Source organism: Marmota marmota, unplaced genomic scaffold, assembly GCF_001458135.2.
Source record: "Marmota marmota marmota unplaced genomic scaffold, marMar, whole genome shotgun sequence".
NCBI classification, from domain to species: Eukaryota; Metazoa; Chordata; class Mammalia; order Rodentia; family Sciuridae; genus Marmota; species Marmota marmota.
The window spans coordinates 4228106-4245175 of NW_025999863.1; the positions used below are offsets into that span (position 1 = coordinate 4228106).

Sequence of the window (17070 nt, forward strand, 5' to 3'; positions counted from 1 at the left end):
ACCCTTCCTCCCAGAGCAAAGGGACTTCCCCAGATGACCTCAACCCTGGCTGGATGCCAGGATCCCACCCATGCCCAGGCCCTTCCCAGAATTCAGATTTCAAGGGACTAGATGTGCACTTTGAAGAGGCACTTGCCATATAAACATCCCCACCCCTACCCTGCCCCACTGTGGCTGCTGCTCCCAACAGCACTGGTGAGGCTGTGACCTCAGCAGGCCCAAGTTCCCTCCCCCTTGCTGACTCATGTCTTCCCCTCTCCAGTCAGAAATACCTCCAAGGCCACCCACCTGCCAGCAGCCCCTGACCGCCCCCTCTGGGCACAACCGCCTGCACATCTACCCTTGGAGCAGTCACTAATCAGTTCTGGCCCTTTATAAGTGGGGACCAAGAGGGTGGGGTGAGCCTGGAGCAGGGCCAATGGCAGGCCTGTGAGACCTGCAGATGAAGGGCAGACACAAAAGAGACAGGTGAGCACGAGGGCAAGGTGCAGGTGGGGATGAGGGGACAGGCAGAGCAGCCTGTGGTGCTGGGAAGAACAGGTGAAGCTCAGAGGAAAGGGCTCCTAAAAGGTAAATGTGACCGAGAATGTGGGTGAGGACGTTGGAAAGAGCCCAGAGAAGAGATCCAGAGAGGGCTGAGGGTGAGGACCCAGAGGGCCATGCAGAACACAGACACCTGCAAAGGTGATGCAGGTGAAGATGTTCAGGACGGGCCAGGTGAGGACAAGCAAAATGCAGGTAGATATGGCTGAGGGTGCAGAGGACAGCACAGGTGGGGGTTCAGCAGGGAGCACTGGTCAGATTCAGTGAGGACACAGGTAAGCAAGCAGGTGAGAACTGGGTGCAGAGGCGGGGGCTGCTGGCGGGAAGGGGGTGAGCATTCAGGTGAGGACGCAGCTGGAGGGCAGGTGAGTTAGGGCTTACTTCAGATGAGGTGCAGGGCAGGCTGCGGGGTGGCAGGAGACCCCTGGAGGGAAGGAGGTGGGGAACAGGGGAGACGGCAGGTGCCCCTTTCCTCTCACAAAAGACTCCAGATTTGGGGAGACGTGGAGTACAAACGAAGCTTTATTGGAGGGTTGCGGTGGTGGTCAGTTGGGGCAGCCAAAGACCACCATGCTCTCGGCGAAGGCGCCCAGGTCCTGGCACTGTTTCTGGTTCTCCTCGTCCTGGCATTCTTCTGCCTCTGGCCAAATCTCCACCCAGGTGTCCTTGCCAATGATGTAACGGATGCTGGGGGAGGGGGGGCAGGTCAGGCGGGGGCGGGGCAGGGGCGGGGCGGGGCGGGGACAGGGCCGGGGCGGGGCAGGGCGGGCTCGCGCAGGCGCAGGACACCCACTTGGGTTTTTCTCCCCAGAGGTCAGAGGAGAGACCCCACACGAGGTAGTGCTTGCCGTCCTGCAGCTTCAGCGCCTCTCTGCACTTGACGTGGCTGATGAACCTGCGCTCCTGCCCAGCCTGCACCTCATCGGAGCCTGGAGGGGAGCGAGCGCCAAGCTGAGCCCTGGGAAGGGGAGGGAGGAAGGAGGGGTGCAGGCAGAGAGATGGGGCGCTGTGTCTGACCTGACTTGATGGTCTGCTCCACGACCATGACGTACTCGTCGAAGTCCTCCGACAGCTCCGACCTGACCAGCCGGGTCTTGTACACTGTGGAGGAGGCGGGAAAGCCTGGGTCATGGGCAGGTTGCCCGTGGGGTGGGGGACACCCTCACCTGCACGGGCCCCTGGGCGTGTGGGTCCCTCCCCACCCCACGCGGAGCCCGAGGGGTCTCAGCCAGGCAAGCTGCAGTGCACCCTCCTAGGAACACACAACCACACGTGGTCATTTGGTCACCATCCCACAGTCATGCTCAGAGGCATGTAAGCAATTCCAGCCGCCCACAAGTAGAGTCACACCCAGAAGTTCGTCTGCGCTGATGCATGGCCGTCCACAGCACTGTCCTGTCCAACCATGGCTATGTGCGACTCCCTCTCACAACCCCCCCACACAAGCATGCACGCAGCTGTAGCCGCCCAAGACCCCAGCCACGCACAGAACCCCAGCTTCTCCAGTTTACTGTCGTCCAAAACCAAAGCCTCATACAACACAAACCTCAAGTCACCCACAACTAGTCACATACACAATGACCAGTGACTCCCTTCCAAGTCATCCATGGCCGCTGTTGCAGGCAGCCACACAGAGTGCAGCCACCCGCAACTACAGGTATACATGCCCCTAAAGCTGCTCCCATCCACAGCCCTCTCCAACCACAGCCTCACACACCACCTGATGCAGGGCAGCCCCGCAGACACGCCCCCACAGCAGTATCCACTCAGGCACAGCTTCCTCCCAACTCCACAATGGTAACCATGGTTCCCCACAAGGCCATGGTCTTCGCAACACATTCACACACATTCTCACACACAGCCTACAGGCGCAGGGCCTGACATGCACACCGCCATCCTCGTGCACCCTCACGTGTGTACACTCACACACACACACACACACACACACACACACACCCCACCCCCACTCACCATAGTCCACCCCAGGCTCACAGGCCTTGTCCAGCCGGTCATTCAGCGTGACCTCCTCCTCCTGCTGCATGAAGCAGTTCTCTGCAGGGTGGGGGTGGAGACTCTGTGTGAGCCCCACTCCTCACCCAGGGCTCACTGCCCATGGGTGTGGCTGGCCCCAGGGCCTATCCTTTTGGTGACCCCAGGGCATGGCTCCCAGGGTCCCCCTTTGGGGTGGGTGTCTCAGGGTGGCTCAGGGCGCCCACCCTCAGCACAGCGGCACAGGTCCTTGTGGCACAGCTTGCTCAGCATTCCGTCCTCCTTGTCTGGGTGGTAGAACTGGGTGCACGTCTCCTCTGTGGGCAGAGTGATGGGGAGGGGCTCAGAGGCCTGGCCCTACACCAAACCTGGCAGACTCAGATTCCCAGTGCCCAAGTGCCCAGGGCCTGCACATGCCAGGTCCCCAACCCTCTATTCCTGAGACTCTTCTGATCCTTGGGACCCTTGGGCCCTGGGAACTTCAAATCTCCAACCCAAATATCCTTGGGATCCTCATTTTTCCAACCCTCAGATACCTAAGTCTCAGATTCTTGGGACTCTCAGAATCTTGACTCCTGGGTTGTTGGGACCCTCCTCTCCCCAACAGCTCATGCATCTATGGGACCCTCAGAGCTACATCTTTCTGTTGGAGGACTTTGAGCCCCTTAGAACCCCAACTCACAGGTCCCCAGGACCCTAAGACCCCTGGAGCCCTCAGTCTCCAGACCCTAGGTCCCTGGAACCTGAGAGTTGAAGCCCAGCTTGGCTGCTCACCCAGGTTGTAATAGGAGTAGACCTTGACAGAGCCCGGCTGGATGAGCCCCACATTGAAGTACTGGTGAATTTTGAAGGACAGACATTCTTCCTCGCTGTGTGAGATCTGGGGGGGAAGGAGGTGAGGATGGTCAGTGTGAGGGGAAGGAGTTATGTGATGGGTCACTGATCCCCCGGGGATTGGGGCCTCCGATTCCCACCCAGCATCATGTGAACTTGTGCAATTATAGGAAACAATTCCCCAAGAGCTAGAAAGGAACTGTGTGATGGTCAAGGTCATGAAGATCTCAGATTCTGCATGGGTTCATGCAGGGTGCCCTGGAGGGGGTGCAGGCAGAGCCGAGGTGGAGTAATGGAGGCATCATAAGGAGTATGGGCAGTGGGGAGGAGGAGGAGGCTGGGCCAAGCAGCAGGCCCATTCTCTTTTCTCTCACTGGCCACTTGCAGTTAGGTCTGGACAGGAGTCAGAGCTCTGCTGATTGGTCGCTGACATGCCTGCTATGATTGGCAAGTGGCTTTCCCCCTCCCAAACTCATGTGGGGACACAGTTCCCCGGTGTAAGGGCATTGAGGTGCGAGGGCCTTTCAGGGAGATAATTAGGTCACAGGGCAGGACCTTTGGAAGGGATCATCTTGCAGGAGTGGGCCAGGTCTCCTGGGCTTGGATTGGTCACCACGACAGTGGGGTGTGGTCCAGGGAGTGTGGTTTTCTGGTCTTGCTCTCTAGGCTCATTCCCACCATGTAACCCTTCTCCTGTACGTGCTCCCAGTATGACAGCTGAGGGCCCTTGTCAGATGCTGAACAGTTGAGGCCACCCAATCCTGGATTTTCAGCCTCTGACACTGTGAGCTCAGTGAGTTCTTTCCTTCATAAATCACCAGGTATTTTGTTGCATCATGAAATGAATTAAGAAAGAACCCACAAAAGCATCCCATATATCATTGTCTTTTCTAGAAAAAAATGGATTCTGCAAAGGATTCCAATAACCTAGGAATTAATGGCCACAAGGTAGATGGTGCTTGGATCCCTGAGTGACTGTGTGGAGCAGAGGACCCCTTCCTTGCCGCCCACACCAATGGGCTTTATTATTTATTTATTTTGAAATGGGGAATTGCTGTGTTGCCTATGTTGGACTTCAACTGCTGGGCTCAGGGGACCCCTCTGCCTCCATCTACTGAATATATGGGACTACAGGTACACACCACCATGCCTGGTGCCAAATGGACTTAATAAGAGTGAGAAATACAACTCTCTTGGGTATTCTTAAGGGTTTTGTTGCAGCTACTAATTTCCTTAAGAAGTTGCATGTGGGGTTGGGGAGCTCTGGGGATACCAGGAGTTAGCAGGTAGGATATGGAGACAGGAGAATGGGAGTAAACAGGAAGGGGAGAGGGAAAGCCAAAATCATGGCAGAAATGATGAGAGCAAAAGAATTTTAGCTGGAAGGAACATAAGAGACAGATGCAGAGGAACAGAGATGGGCGTCTCTCAACGACAATAACAAGTTCTTCTTTGGTGGCTGTTAACACTGTCATCAGAGGTGGCAGGATGCAGTGGAAAATGAGATGTTACATCCGGGATCATAGGGCGAGATGGCACAGAGGGCCATCTGGGTTGGCGACCTTGTTTTATAAGCTCTCTCTCCTGCCTTCCAACCCAATGGGCCCTGTCTCCCCCAGCCTGGGGCCAGCCTGACCTGAGTACAAGGGTCAAGACCCAAGAAAAGGGCAGCCAGATAAGGGTCCAGGTGCCTGTGGAACCTCCCAGGGGAGCTAGCAGGCTGACCTTGTCCAGGTAGATGATGAGGGTGTTCTTGTTGGAGAAGGCTTTGCTCAGCTCGTACTTGGAGATGTATCTGTCCACTCCGGTGCTCAGCTGGGGAAGGGCAGGGCTTATGAAGAATCCCTCATGGACCCCTGCTCTCCCTGCAGCCTCTTCCCCATCGCCATCGCCGAGCCCTTCATACCAGCTCGAGGTCATTTGTGTCAGGAACGAAGCCCGTCATCATGGCTATATCCAGGATGGACATCGTGGCATCCTCTTTTCCCAAGTACCTGGACAGGGCAGAGGGAAGGTTGTTGGAGCCCAGGGCTCTGCTCCTGGATGAGAGGGGTCTGTCTGACCAGGGACCGAGGCCTCCGATTCCCACCCAGCATCATGGGAACTTGTTCAATTTTAGGAAACATTTCCCCAAGAGCAAAAAATGAACTGTGATGGTCAAGGTCATGAAGATCTCAGGTTCTGCATGGGTTCAGATCTCAGTGCTGTGTAAATTTGATCAGTTATTTGACCCTTCTGTGCCTCAGTTCTTCTAGAAAATGACAGGAATATGGGCAGCCCCTACTTTGCATGACTCAGCTACTTCAGTGAACTAGCATCCCATGACATGGTTCAAACCACAGCACTCGGGATAGTAGTCATCCTTGCCTACAGTACAGACCTTGTTGCTAGCTCATCAACCCACAGAGTGCTCTGTAAAGCAACATGAGCTCGGAAATCAATGACCAATCACATGACTCCTCTGAAAGCCTGCCCACGAAGATCACGGAGCATGCATTTATTCAAGTAACACACAGACAGCAAAGCATGAAGCTGTGGCGCCTCTGTCCTCCTGATGGACCCACATGATGCTTTACCCAGGTGGGTCCTGAAAAGAGGGAACTGGACAACAAAATGACCTTGCAGCAGAGAAATGAAGAGATGATGCTGGAAGTGAGCATCACCTAGCTGCAGAAGGTGGCAGGCGCTGAGGACGATGCCCCTGACGCCAGGTGAGGAGGGGGTAGTGACAAAAAGGAGGACAATGTCCCAGAGAAGGACAGGCTTGGAGGATTCGCTCCAGGGGAAAGGGACTCCTGAGAAACCCCATGACTTGGGAAGCTCTAAGGATAAAATGGAGCGGATCTGAACTCAGACACGAGCCCGGCAAGGCAGGATGGGAAAGGAGAGCTTACTGCAGAAGCCAGCCCAGAGAACAGTGTTCACAGGGGAGAGCTGAGCAGGTGTGTGGGAAACGCACGAGCCAGCTTCCCCGGAGGCTGAGGCACGAGGACCACAAGGCTGAGGCCAGCCTTGGCCACTTAGCCACACTCTGTCTCAAAATAAACATTTTTATAAAAAGGGCTGGGGATGTAGCTCAGTAGTACAGCATCCCGGGTCCAATCGTGAGTACCCCAAAGCAAGCAAAAAATCATAAGGGAAAACACCTTTATTTTCAATGTTCTAATGTTTTAAGTTACAGAACCATAAAAACAAACAAAAACCCTGCCTTACTATATTTTTCATTTCTTACACCATTTTGTGGGAGTGCTGGGGATGAAATCTATGGCCTCCTGTGCGCGGGGCAAGGGCTCTGCTGACAAGCTCCACCCAACCCTCCCTGTCATTTTTTTTTTTTTGTCTTTGTGGTGCTGGGGATTGAACCCAGGAGGGAGGGCCTTGTGCATGCCAGGCAAGCACTCTACCCACTGAGCTCTTTCCCAGCCCCCTCCCTATCTCATTTTACCAGAGAGTACAACAGTTTTTAGGGTTCTGATAGAAAATTTAAAAGTCATGGAACAATTGTGACATCCCCATTGCTGCAGTTAACCGTCTGCCTCTACCACATGGCAGATACAGAAGATGGTACCAGATGCACGGGACACTCAGAACTCCTGGGTCCCATGGATAATGTTGGCTGGGGCTGTAGCCCAGTGGTGGAGCTGTGGCCTCCCATGTGTGAGGCCCTGGGGTCACCCCAGCCCACCAAAAATTGCAATAAAAAATAAGTAGAAGGAAATCTTGCTAAAGACAGAGGGTTGACCAAGAGGAAGCCCAAGGACCCAGCTTGTTACCTGGTACAGATGGCAAGGACCATGCTGCTCTTGGCATCCTGGGGCTTTTTGGCTAGAAACACAGAAGGGGATGAGATGGGGAGGGCGTTCCTGGGTCCTGATGCAGGAGCCAGGAAGAAGAGGGAGCTGCCCAGCCACGCCCTCCGTCCTCTCTCTTTGAACAGAAACTGGGAAAGGGAATGCAAAGGGCCTTCATTCCCTGTACCTGTTTCAGGGGCTGGCTTTATGGTGACCCTGAGGTCAAAATTCTTGCATTTGACCTTGCCTTTGACTTTGGCATGGTACACTGTCACCACCTGTGAGATGGGAGGAGACAAAGTCTCAAGGGAGTTGAGATGGCTGAGGATAGCAGGAGAGGGTCACTGTGGGGCAGAGGTCAAGGGCATGTGGAGGGCTCTGGGCAGGTGGAGGGCCATGGGGCGGTGGAGGGCCCTGGATAGGTGGAGGGCCTGGGTTGGTGGCTCAGCAGCTGTGGGGCCTCAGTCCTCACCGACAGTGTGCCTTGGCCTTTGCCCTTAGCTGTTAAACTGAAACCCTCGTTTTGCTTGGTCTGCAGGGGAGAGAGAAGAGAGGGTGTTAGGAAGCAAGCCTTCCCTGGCTCTGAGGACTTCCATAGCCATGTGCCTCCCTCCTGCATCCCAGAAACCGTTGGGGGGGGGAGGCCCAGAGCAGAGAGGGCTTGGCATTACCTCCTCTGATCGCAGGAGGCTACCGGATTCCCAGAGGAGGCGATGCTTGATCTGGGAGCTGCGGCTGGGCAGGTGGAGGGCCACCTCCATGTTCAAGTCCTTGTGGTCAGGTACATCTGTCTGATATTGCGCCAAGGCTTGGAACACCATGAAGGTGGCCTGGAACCCATGACAGAAGGAAGGTGAGCTGAGAGCACCCACTGAGGGAGAAAGAGGCTTGGGTCAGAGTTAGGGCATTAAAGCTAGGCCCAGAGAGCACCAGAGAGCAGGGGTGAGACTGCGGAGTGGTGGGCACCGAACACACAGCTCACGGCCCTCTCACTGACACAGGCTCAGACCTACAGCCCACCAGCGTGTGACATTAAGATTGGAAGCCAGACATGGAGGTATCCGCCTCTTATCCCAGTGACCTGGGAGACTGAGGCAGGAGGATCAGAAGTCAAGGCTGGCCTAAGCAACTAGTGAGACCCTGTGGCTACATAAAATCTAAGAAAGGGCTGGGGGTATGGTTCAGTGGTTAGGCACCCTGAGTTGAATCCCCGGTACCAAAAAATATAAAGACTGGAGCTCATCAGATGTTGAGGACATGTTCCATTTTCAGAAACTCCCCTGGATGCAGAGGCTTAGACCAGGACTTGAAGACCCTGCGGACGTGTCTAAGAGCCAACAGAAAACCCAGCTGTGCTATGACTGGATGTGAAGGGTTGAAGGTTGGTCCCCATGCAGCCTGTTAAGTCATGGGGCGTGTGAGGAGCACCTGAGGGCTCTGAGATCATCAGCACATGGACCCTTGGAGGGACTCACAGCCGGGTGGGCTGTTGACAGCTGGTGGAAACTGCAGGGGTGCCCCTAGTTGGAGGCAGTGGGTCCTTGGGGAGTGATCTGGTCCCTTCCTCTGTCTGCCTTATAGCCACAGTGAGGTGAGCAGCTCTACTCTGCCCCATGCTCGCCACCATGGTGTGGGCCTCACCAGGGCCCATAGTGACAGTCCCAAGCAACTATGGATTGAAACCAAGAGCCAAATAAATCCTTCTCCTCTAAGTTGATCTTCTCAGGCATTTTGTCACAGCAATGAAAAGCTAATACACCACATAAGATGCAAGGTCTAGAATCCCTGAGAATGGATTCTAGACCCATCCAGAGGAGACATTCTTAGACCAGGACTTAGGGACCAGAAATGTGTCTAGAACGCAGTCATGGAAGAAAGGACCTCCTCGGAGCCTGAGGATGCTGAATCCGAGTGTGACACTGTGAAGCGACATTGGGATTTTAATGGAGAGCCCCCCAGAAAGAAAGAGGCTCAAGCTGGAGCCTGGGCGGCTGGATCCTGCAGTCACTGAAACCGTGGTGTAGAAGGCCCTGGACGTGGTGTAGGAGGGAGAGGGCCTGGACGGTGCCCTGGAGTAAGGGAGAGCCCGCTTCAGAACGGGAGCCTGGTGGAAGTGGCAACGTGGACCAGGAGCCACCAAGGGAAGAGGGGGGCTCACTCCTGAGCTGGAGCCCCGAGGACACGGAATGGACAGCAGAGAGAGCAGAGGCTCCGCTCAAAGCCTGGAGCTTCTGGAATGAAGTCTGGACCCCCAGGAGGGTGTGTACCCAAGAGAACCTGGGTTCTCTGCTCCTCTCCAGCCCCCTTGCTGGTGGGACAGAGGAGCCTCCCGCCTGGGTCTCAGAGACCTGTCTGGGAGCGGTGGCAGGCTACAGGAGGTAGGGTGCAGGAGCCCAGGGGTGGGGCGCTTGCCTGGGTGGAGCCATAGCCGCCTCCATAGTATCTCTGCTCATTGAGCCAGCGCACCACGGGGGGCACGTTGTCGAAGTCCCTCAGCAGGAGCAGGGCCAACAGGGCATAGGACGTGGCCTCCACGTTGTAGAGATGCTTGTCTGGTTCCTCCCAGCGGTTCTTGTCTGCAAAGAGGACACCCTGAGCCCCCAGGCTCACTGTCCTTGCAGCCTGGGGATGGCCCAGGGAAAGCTCAGAAAGAGACTCCTGCCTGCGAGGCACTGAGGTGGCTCTGCTCGGTGGGCTGTGACCCCTCTCTGCAACTGCGTGCTCCCTACCCCTCCCTGAGTGAGCCGGGTGAGAGGCTTCTTGTGTGATCTGCAGTGAAGATGGCCTTAGAGCCACTCACCCAAGCCCTCCAACCACAGCACTGCATCCCCTCCCCTTCTTGAAGCTGCCCCTCACCTGTGGCTGTGTTCAGGAATTTTTCAAGGAGGACACCCTCTAGCTTGCCCATCTGGGCCAGGGCATAGCCAGCAATGGCCACGGTGTAGGGCCTCTGCAGGTTCAGGTATCTGGATTCCAGGAAGTCTCCTGCCTTGGAGATGCTGTCTCCCAGGAGCTGTGGGACAGAGGGGCGGGCACTCTGGTAGGTGGTCCCCACCACAGCCATGGTCAGCATCCTGCATGGGCCATACCTGGGGCGTCAGGATGGTGTCTGTCCTGGGACCTTTGTCTTGGATCTGTGCTTTCAGTGTTTCCCAGACCTCCTGGCCACCTGTGAGCGCCTTGTGACTGAACAGCTGCCATGTACCTGAGCGTCCAAGTCAGTGGTGTGCTGGGAGGTTATCAAGGAGCCCTCTCCTGCAAAGGCTGGGGGAGCCCTGGTTTGTACTGATTGGAGGTGCAAATTCGCCCCCCAGGGTCAATGTCAAGCTGCCAATGTGACGTCACTGAATCAAGTGTTGGGAAAAGATGCTCTGAACAGGCAGGAGACATGAGGAGGAGTCCGACTCAGCAGGCAGCCTGGACGAGCCCGCCCCCCCGCCGTTCTCCCCCCTTCCTCCTTCTCCTTGCCATCGCCCTCACTTCCTGCATGCCTGCTGTATATCCACTTGGTGACCATTGAAACCCTGAGAGATGACAACAGGGATGCCCGAGGGTCGTGGCGATCTGGCCAAGACCTCCACGGAGTAAGTATGGGGTGATTTACTAGGTAGCAGGTGCAGGGCTCTGGTGACCCCTCCCAAGGCAGCACCTCCCCTCCCAAGTCGACATTCCCCAGCTGGGGCAGTGGTGCTGAGGAGGGCACTTACCTTGACCTGCTCCTCACAAATGTCCTTAGCCTCCTGCAGGGCGATGAGAACAAAGGCTGTGAGGGCCACATCACCTTCCACTCTGTTCTGGTAGCCACCCTGGGACGGGAGCAGAGCAGAGACAAGGTCACCATGTGTCCACACAGGGCAAGCCTGCTCTGGACAGGGTTGGGGCTCCTCCTAGGGCTCCCTTCCCTCAGGGACAGCCAGACTCTCTCATATGAATCACTGCAATCATTTGTTCATTCTGCAATGTCACCAGACGACCCCTCGCCTGGCGCTGTGCCTACACAGGGGTAGATGAAAACCTGGCCCAGCTCCAGCCTCCTGAGCCTCTTGTCTAACAGGGACAGGAGGCAGGAGCCAGAGGCTCCTCCGTAGGTACAGAGGTTCCTCAGCTTCCGAGGGACTCACATGCCAACAAACCATGGCAAAAGGAAAATATCGTGTAAAATTCATTCGGTGCCCTGACTTTCCACACATCCTAGCTTAGCCTGAACTGTGCTCGGGACACTCACATTAACGCCCCTCCCACGAGGCTATTATACCAAGTGCTGAATTTCTCCTTCTTGTATTCAACCTGTGCTGAAAGGGAAGAATGGAACGTGGTGTGGGATATGGTTTCCCACCATCGTGAAGTGCAAGATCCTTAGTGGCACCATGGTAAGTCAGGGAGCACCTGTATTAATTTCTGACTTATGAAGGCTCTGCAGAATAGGACACAGCAGTGAATGAACTATGGGGCAGTGACCCTGTGAGGTCAGGACAGCTATCGTGGAGAGAGCACAGCTGGCACCCTGATCTTTAGAGGTGTCAACTCTCAGTGTGCAGGGGTTAGCATGTTGGGCAGCAGTGGGAGCTTGTGCAAAGCCCCTGTGGCAGGACTGAACAGTCTTCCACCAGTGTGGGTAGGGTGTAGAAGGAGAGGGCAGGCTGTGAGGCTGGGAGCCTGGAGGTCAGACTAGGGCATTGATTCTTTATCTTGGGCATACCTCAGCATCACCTGGGGAGATGGGATTATTAGAAGTCATATTCCGGGGCCCCATCCCTAGAATCTCTGGTTCAACAGGTGTGGGATGCTATCCCAGAATGTTCATTTCCAACAACTTTGTGGGTGATGCTCTTGTGGGTCTGAATATCACACTTTGAGAACCACTCCCCTGTGGAATTTAAGAGTCAGGGGAAGGGCTGGGGCTGGGGCTGGGGCTCAGTGGTAGAGTGCTCACCTAGCACGTGCCAGGCACTGGACTGATCCTGAGCATCACATAAAAACAAATAAATAAAATAAAGATATTGTGTCCAACTACAACTAAAAAAATTTTTTAAAAAACACAGGGGGAGCCTCAGGACTTTCTTTGGAGACATCCAGTCAGATTTGAAAAGCATCGGTGGTGAACACCTGAGAGCTAACAAGAGTGAAGCCCGCAGGGCAATGACCAGGACAGCTTTTCCAAGGTCTCAGGGTGAAGGAGGGAGATATGTGGACCAGCTCCTAGGCTGGGGATGGGAGGAAGGGGCCAGTTTTGAGCATCATCCAGGTAGCGGAATGGGCAGCAGTGGAGATGGATTAGAGAGGACGTCAGAGGACATGCCCAGGCTCTCCATCAGGGCTCCTGCCTTTGCTTTAATGAAATTCTTATTTATTTCTCAACAAGATGTCGTGCACTTTCATTTTGAAGATCTGGCTTTTGCAACATAGGAGTCACAATTATTTTCCCCTGTCCCTCATTTCCACTTGCACAAAGTGAATTGGGTCCTGATGGGAATGAGCCTCCCGTGACTCCCAGACGCCTCTCTCCCCGACTCTTGCCGTGAATCCCAATCTCTTACAATCATTTCTTGGTGTATCACGGGCCCATCCTCCTGGAAGAGTCCATCCGGCTTCTGCTTCTCCAAGATCAGCCATTTAACAGCTCCACAGAGGACCTGGGAGTCGATGGCAATGAGGTTGACAGCCAGAGAGAAGACCTTCACCACGTAAGCTGTCAGCCTGGGGGCGGAAACAGAGTGAACCAATCCGCTCTGGGCTTGCAGCCTGCCATCCCAGTTACCCAATGAGAAGAGAGGGGCGGGGCCTGGCTCGGTTGCTGGGCTACCCCCAGGACTCCAGAGTTTCAGGAAGTCAGTGTTTAATGAAGCTCTACCTGAGCAGGTCACTTGGTTGACTAAAGGCTGCTGCGTCCGTGGAAGCGCCCTGGAAGCGCCGCACAGGGCTGTTTGTGTCCTGCTGGCCTAGAGCACCCCTGGCTGAAACCCAGGCCCTACTCTGCCAGGTGCCGGGCGGAGGCTGGCCAAGCTGAGCACCCTGACTCACCAGGTGCTGGGCGCCCGGTTTGTGAAGGCGGCATAGGCGGAGCTGGGCTGTTTGAAGGCCAACTGCTGGGTGTACCCTGAGGGAAGAGAGTGGTCACCAGAGGAACGCAGCCCTTTTGGGTACCCCAATGAAGGGTGGAGCGAGGATGTTATTCGGGGTGTGGAAAGAGTTCCTCAAGTGCAGGAGGACTCAGGGTGGGGAAGGGGGATGTCGGAGAGGGAAAGGAGCTGAGAGGAGGATGGGGTTCTGAAGGAGTAAGAGAATAAGAGACGGGTGTGTCCAGGGAGCTGAGGGGGTCTGGTGGAAGTGGGGACTCACTGGAGAGGGACTCAGAAAGGGCAGGGTGCCCTCTGGGCTGGGATAGGCATTCAGGGGAAGGGCGCAGGTGGGGCAGGATGCTGGTGCCAAGGGCTCTGAAGGGTTGGGGGATCTGAGAGAGGAGGGGAGGGGCTCTGGGGAGAGGCGTTGCAAGGAGGGCGGGGTCTCAGGGAAGGGGCGGGGTCAGGAGGGGAGGGCCCTCCCAGGAGCCTGCGCCTTGGGCCCACCCTTCTTAATGAGCTCCAAGGCATTCTGCCGCTTCTCTAGGCCAAATTTCTCCCACTGTTCCGTCTGGTCCAGGTAGTGCACGGCGATGACCGTGGGCGTCATGCCGATCATGTTCTGTTCCCCGCAGCCAGAGGGGGTCACGATGAGGTGCTTCAGCCGCTCCGCGTCCACGGCGTCCTCTGCCATCTGGGCCACTGGGGTCCCTGCAGCAGTTGATTGGGGGGATCTAGTACAGGATCCCACTGTGCAGCGGGTTTGGGAGGTCCAGGCTGCCCCAGCTTTCCCAGCCTCCCACCAGACAGGGCCAAGGGCTCAGGATAGGGAGGGGTAGGAGGGCGTGACAGGAGTGAGGAGGCTCCGTGGCTGAGGGGCTGGACAGGGCTTCTTCATGGGACTCAGGGGAGCTCCTACTTCACAGGGGGACCCTGGTTCCCAGATCTCTCCTTTCACCCACAGTAAAGTATTCTAGGCATGAATGCTTGTATGGTGCGTCATGCCCTTTGCCAGGCTCAGTTCTAAGAGAAGAGCGCACAGCATCCCCTTTAATAGTCACAAGAACCCTGCAGGCCAATCTGCTCTTTCAGTCCCCATCACAGATGAGGGAGCCAAGGCTCCTGGCCCCCAGCCCTTCAGCTCCCAGGTTGGGAGGCCCCTTCCTGCCCTTCCTCGCCCTGGTCTTCCATCCCAGGCAATTATTGGCAGAATCTCCGCTCTCCTCCAAATGTACTTAGCAGCAAAAGCTCTCTGTGAAGTCAGTAGTGCCAGAGGGCTCCTCTAAAACAGATCCAAGGGGCGCTGCCCCAGCTGATGTGGAGGCAGGTGTGTGGCTAACAGAGCCTGGTGCCCAGACACCTTCCTGGTTCCCAGAGGGTTGGGAATGGCTCACCTTGCAGGAGGATCCTGGTCTCCGAATCAGTGTCTGGGACTTGGTCACTGAGGTCTGCGGCTGGCACCTCCTCTCTCTGCACGCCAGCTGCAGGGGAGAGATGTGACGGCACCAGCCCCTCTCTCCCCTGCCCGGCACCACTGTGCCCAGGCTGTAGCCCCACACCCTCTCCGGCTGATGGCTCACCTTGCCCAAGGTGTTCTGGGTCCAGTGTGCGAATGGCCACGGTTTTGTTGACTCTAATTCCTTCGGGCTATGCGGTGTTGGGAGGGGGAGGAAGTCCAGTGAAGAAAAGGACAGACACACAGATGGTCAGCAAGCCACTGTCATGAGGATGACTCTAGCAGAGGGTCATACCTTACACAGATCTTGTGCAAATTCATCAAACAATTCTACATCAATGACGAAAAAGTGTGAAATCTTCACATGTACTGAGAAACTATTTGGGCTAGCTCACTGGATCCTCACAATCCAATGGGGTGGGTGCTGCTTTCACTATGGTTTGGATATTGAATGTCCCCTAAAGGCCCGTGCAATGCAGGCTGAGTCTCAGGGTGGTGCTATTGGGAGGAGATGCAGCCTGCTAGAGGTGGGGTCTGCTGAGAGCTCTTTAGGTCACTGGGGTGTGCCCTTGAAGGGGATAATGGGATTGCAGACCCTCCTTGCTCCGTTTGCTTCCTGGCCAGAAGGTGAAGGATTCTGCCTCACTGCACACTCCATAGCAATGAGCCACCCCACCCCCACTGAGGCCTGAAAGCACTGGATCTGCCTGATCATGGACTGGAACCTCCAACATCCTGAGTCAAAATCAACCTCTTCTCTTCAAAAGTTAGTTACCACAGGTATTCCATTATAGTGACAGAAAGCTGACTAGCACAGCTATCATCACTCACGTTCTCTGTAATTTAAAACCTTTTAGACTTAAGTAGAGATACTTAAGGTAGTCGTGGTTGGGCACAGTGGTGTGTCTATAGGCCCAACTACTCAGGAGGCTGAGGTGGGAGGATTCCTTGAGGCCAGAAGTTTGAGGACACAGAGGGAGTGGAGGAGGGAGGTGCTTTGGCTAAGCACCCCCAGAATTAGGGACAACACAAGAGAGGATTTCTCAAAAATGTTTTTTAAATGTTCATTTGGGCAACTTTTATTCACTAAGGTAATATCACAAGAGAATCATTTTAGAATGTGAAGCCTCAACTAGATAGAAAACTGCTGTAGGGCTGGGGTGCAGCTCAGTGATGGAGAGCTTGCCTGGCAGGCACCAAGCCTGGGCTCCAGCCTCAGTACTTCAATGAAAAAGAAAACAAACAAACAAAAAACCAAAAACAACTACAAAACCCTGCCTAAGCTTAGCTGTGAAGTCCTCTGTTCAGCAGCAAGGAATAGCATGTTTATCCTACAGCAGCTTCCCATGAAGCCGGATCCTGACCACGCTGGTCCTCATGATTCCTGCTGGGGCTAGATGACTCCTATTTACAAAATGAGGAAACTGGGATGCCAGAGGGGTGAAATGACTGGCTCAAGGTCACACAGCTAGTAGGACAGAGCTGAGGTTTACATCTGGTCACCTGGCTCCAGAGTCTGGGTGTTCAACCCATTGCCATCTACGCATCTCTTAAATAAAAGAATATGCACAAAGTAAGCAGCACAGGGCCTGAAACATAGCGAGGGCTCATGAAACAGGGGCTATTTTAGCTAGTACTGAAAGTCCAACCCAGGCCCCCATCTGTGTGTACACAAAAGGCTTCCATGTGGACAGCAGTTTCTTTCCCAGGACCCCGTCTCCCCTCACTGGTAATAAAAGCAGATTTTGTCTGGAGATTGAGTTTTCCCCAGGGAGCTGCTGACACATGTCCAAGGAAGGCAAAGCCCCTATTGGTAGGCTGTGAGTATGCTGCCATGATCCATTTCAGGCCGCCAACATCAGGGCACGTGGAACTGGGGAGACTGGTCGCTTTGCTCTCCGGAGCTGGACAGGCAGGCCCCCGCCAGGCCTGGCGCTTCTGCCCACTCACAGCCATCCAGTGTGGGGCAGAAGGAACGTGGGACCCTCACTATGAGTTTATGTACTTTTAAAAGAAGATTTTATTGTAGAGCCTTAAAACAATTGGTAAAAATATAAGTTTGCTTCCATAAAAGCTTGAAAATATGAATGATACTTGAGTCCGGCTTGGGCCGAAATCCATTTCCATGTAAAATTACTTTGTCTACTTGAATGCAGCAGCTTTTCAATGTTTTAATTGTTTTCCCAACATCTTTAACATTTTGGAAGAAATTAACCATTAGAGGGAAAATACAAACATGTACACAGGGCACTCTTTTTTCCTTCTGCCTAAACCTCTCATGTGCCTCGGCTTGAGCCTGTGGGATCTTATCTGCTTAAGATTTTCATATTTAATTTACTGTCCCTTTGTTTGGTCATTTATTTGGATTCATTTCTTCCTTCCTTCCTTTTTTTTTTTT

General features: G+C 54.8%; 1 protein-coding gene and 1 long non-coding RNA gene across 2 annotated transcripts; one reads left to right on the plus strand and one right to left on the minus strand.

Annotated features, from left to right (window-relative positions):
• Positions 1–1047: 1047 nt before the first annotated feature.
• Positions 1048–14931, minus strand: C3 (complement C3). The gene is made up of 20 exons (XM_015503685.2): positions 14797–14931; positions 14611–14697; positions 13724–13927; positions 13179–13254; positions 12695–12854; positions 10865–10963; positions 10014–10170; positions 9570–9733; positions 7829–7987; positions 7630–7689; positions 7345–7435; positions 7140–7191; positions 5273–5360; positions 5092–5181; positions 3307–3412; positions 2760–2849; positions 2515–2595; positions 1561–1644; positions 1337–1472; positions 1048–1230 (listed from the first exon to the last, which is right to left on the minus strand). Exons 3-20 carry the CDS (start codon positions 13908–13910, stop codon positions 1089–1091), a joined length of 2022 nt encoding a protein of 673 aa, XP_015359171.2. The 5' UTR covers positions 13911–13927; positions 14611–14697; positions 14797–14931; the 3' UTR covers positions 1048–1088.
• A 30-nt stretch (positions 14932–14961) lies between these two features.
• Positions 14962–15419, plus strand: LOC125619620. Its single transcript, XR_007351142.1, has 2 exons — positions 14962–15089; positions 15297–15419. It is a non-coding gene; the product is annotated as an uncharacterized LOC125619620 (long non-coding RNA).
• Positions 15420–17070: the final 1651 nt, after the last annotated feature.

Bases quoted from the DNA above. Each gene is read 5' to 3' on its own strand.
- C3 (XM_015503685.2), bottom strand. From the start codon at position 13,910: ATGGCAGAGGACGCCGTGGACGCGGAGCGGCTGAAGCACCTCATCGTG. The intron at 7,690-7,828 runs GTAATGCCAAGC...TCTCCCCTGCAG, and splicing joins GCCTCCTGCGATCAGAGGAG to ACCAAGCAAAACGAGGGTTT. The intron at 1,473-1,560 runs GTCAGACACAGC...GCTCCCCTCCAG, and splicing joins GGAGCAGACCATCAAGTCAG to GCTCCGATGAGGTGCAGGCT.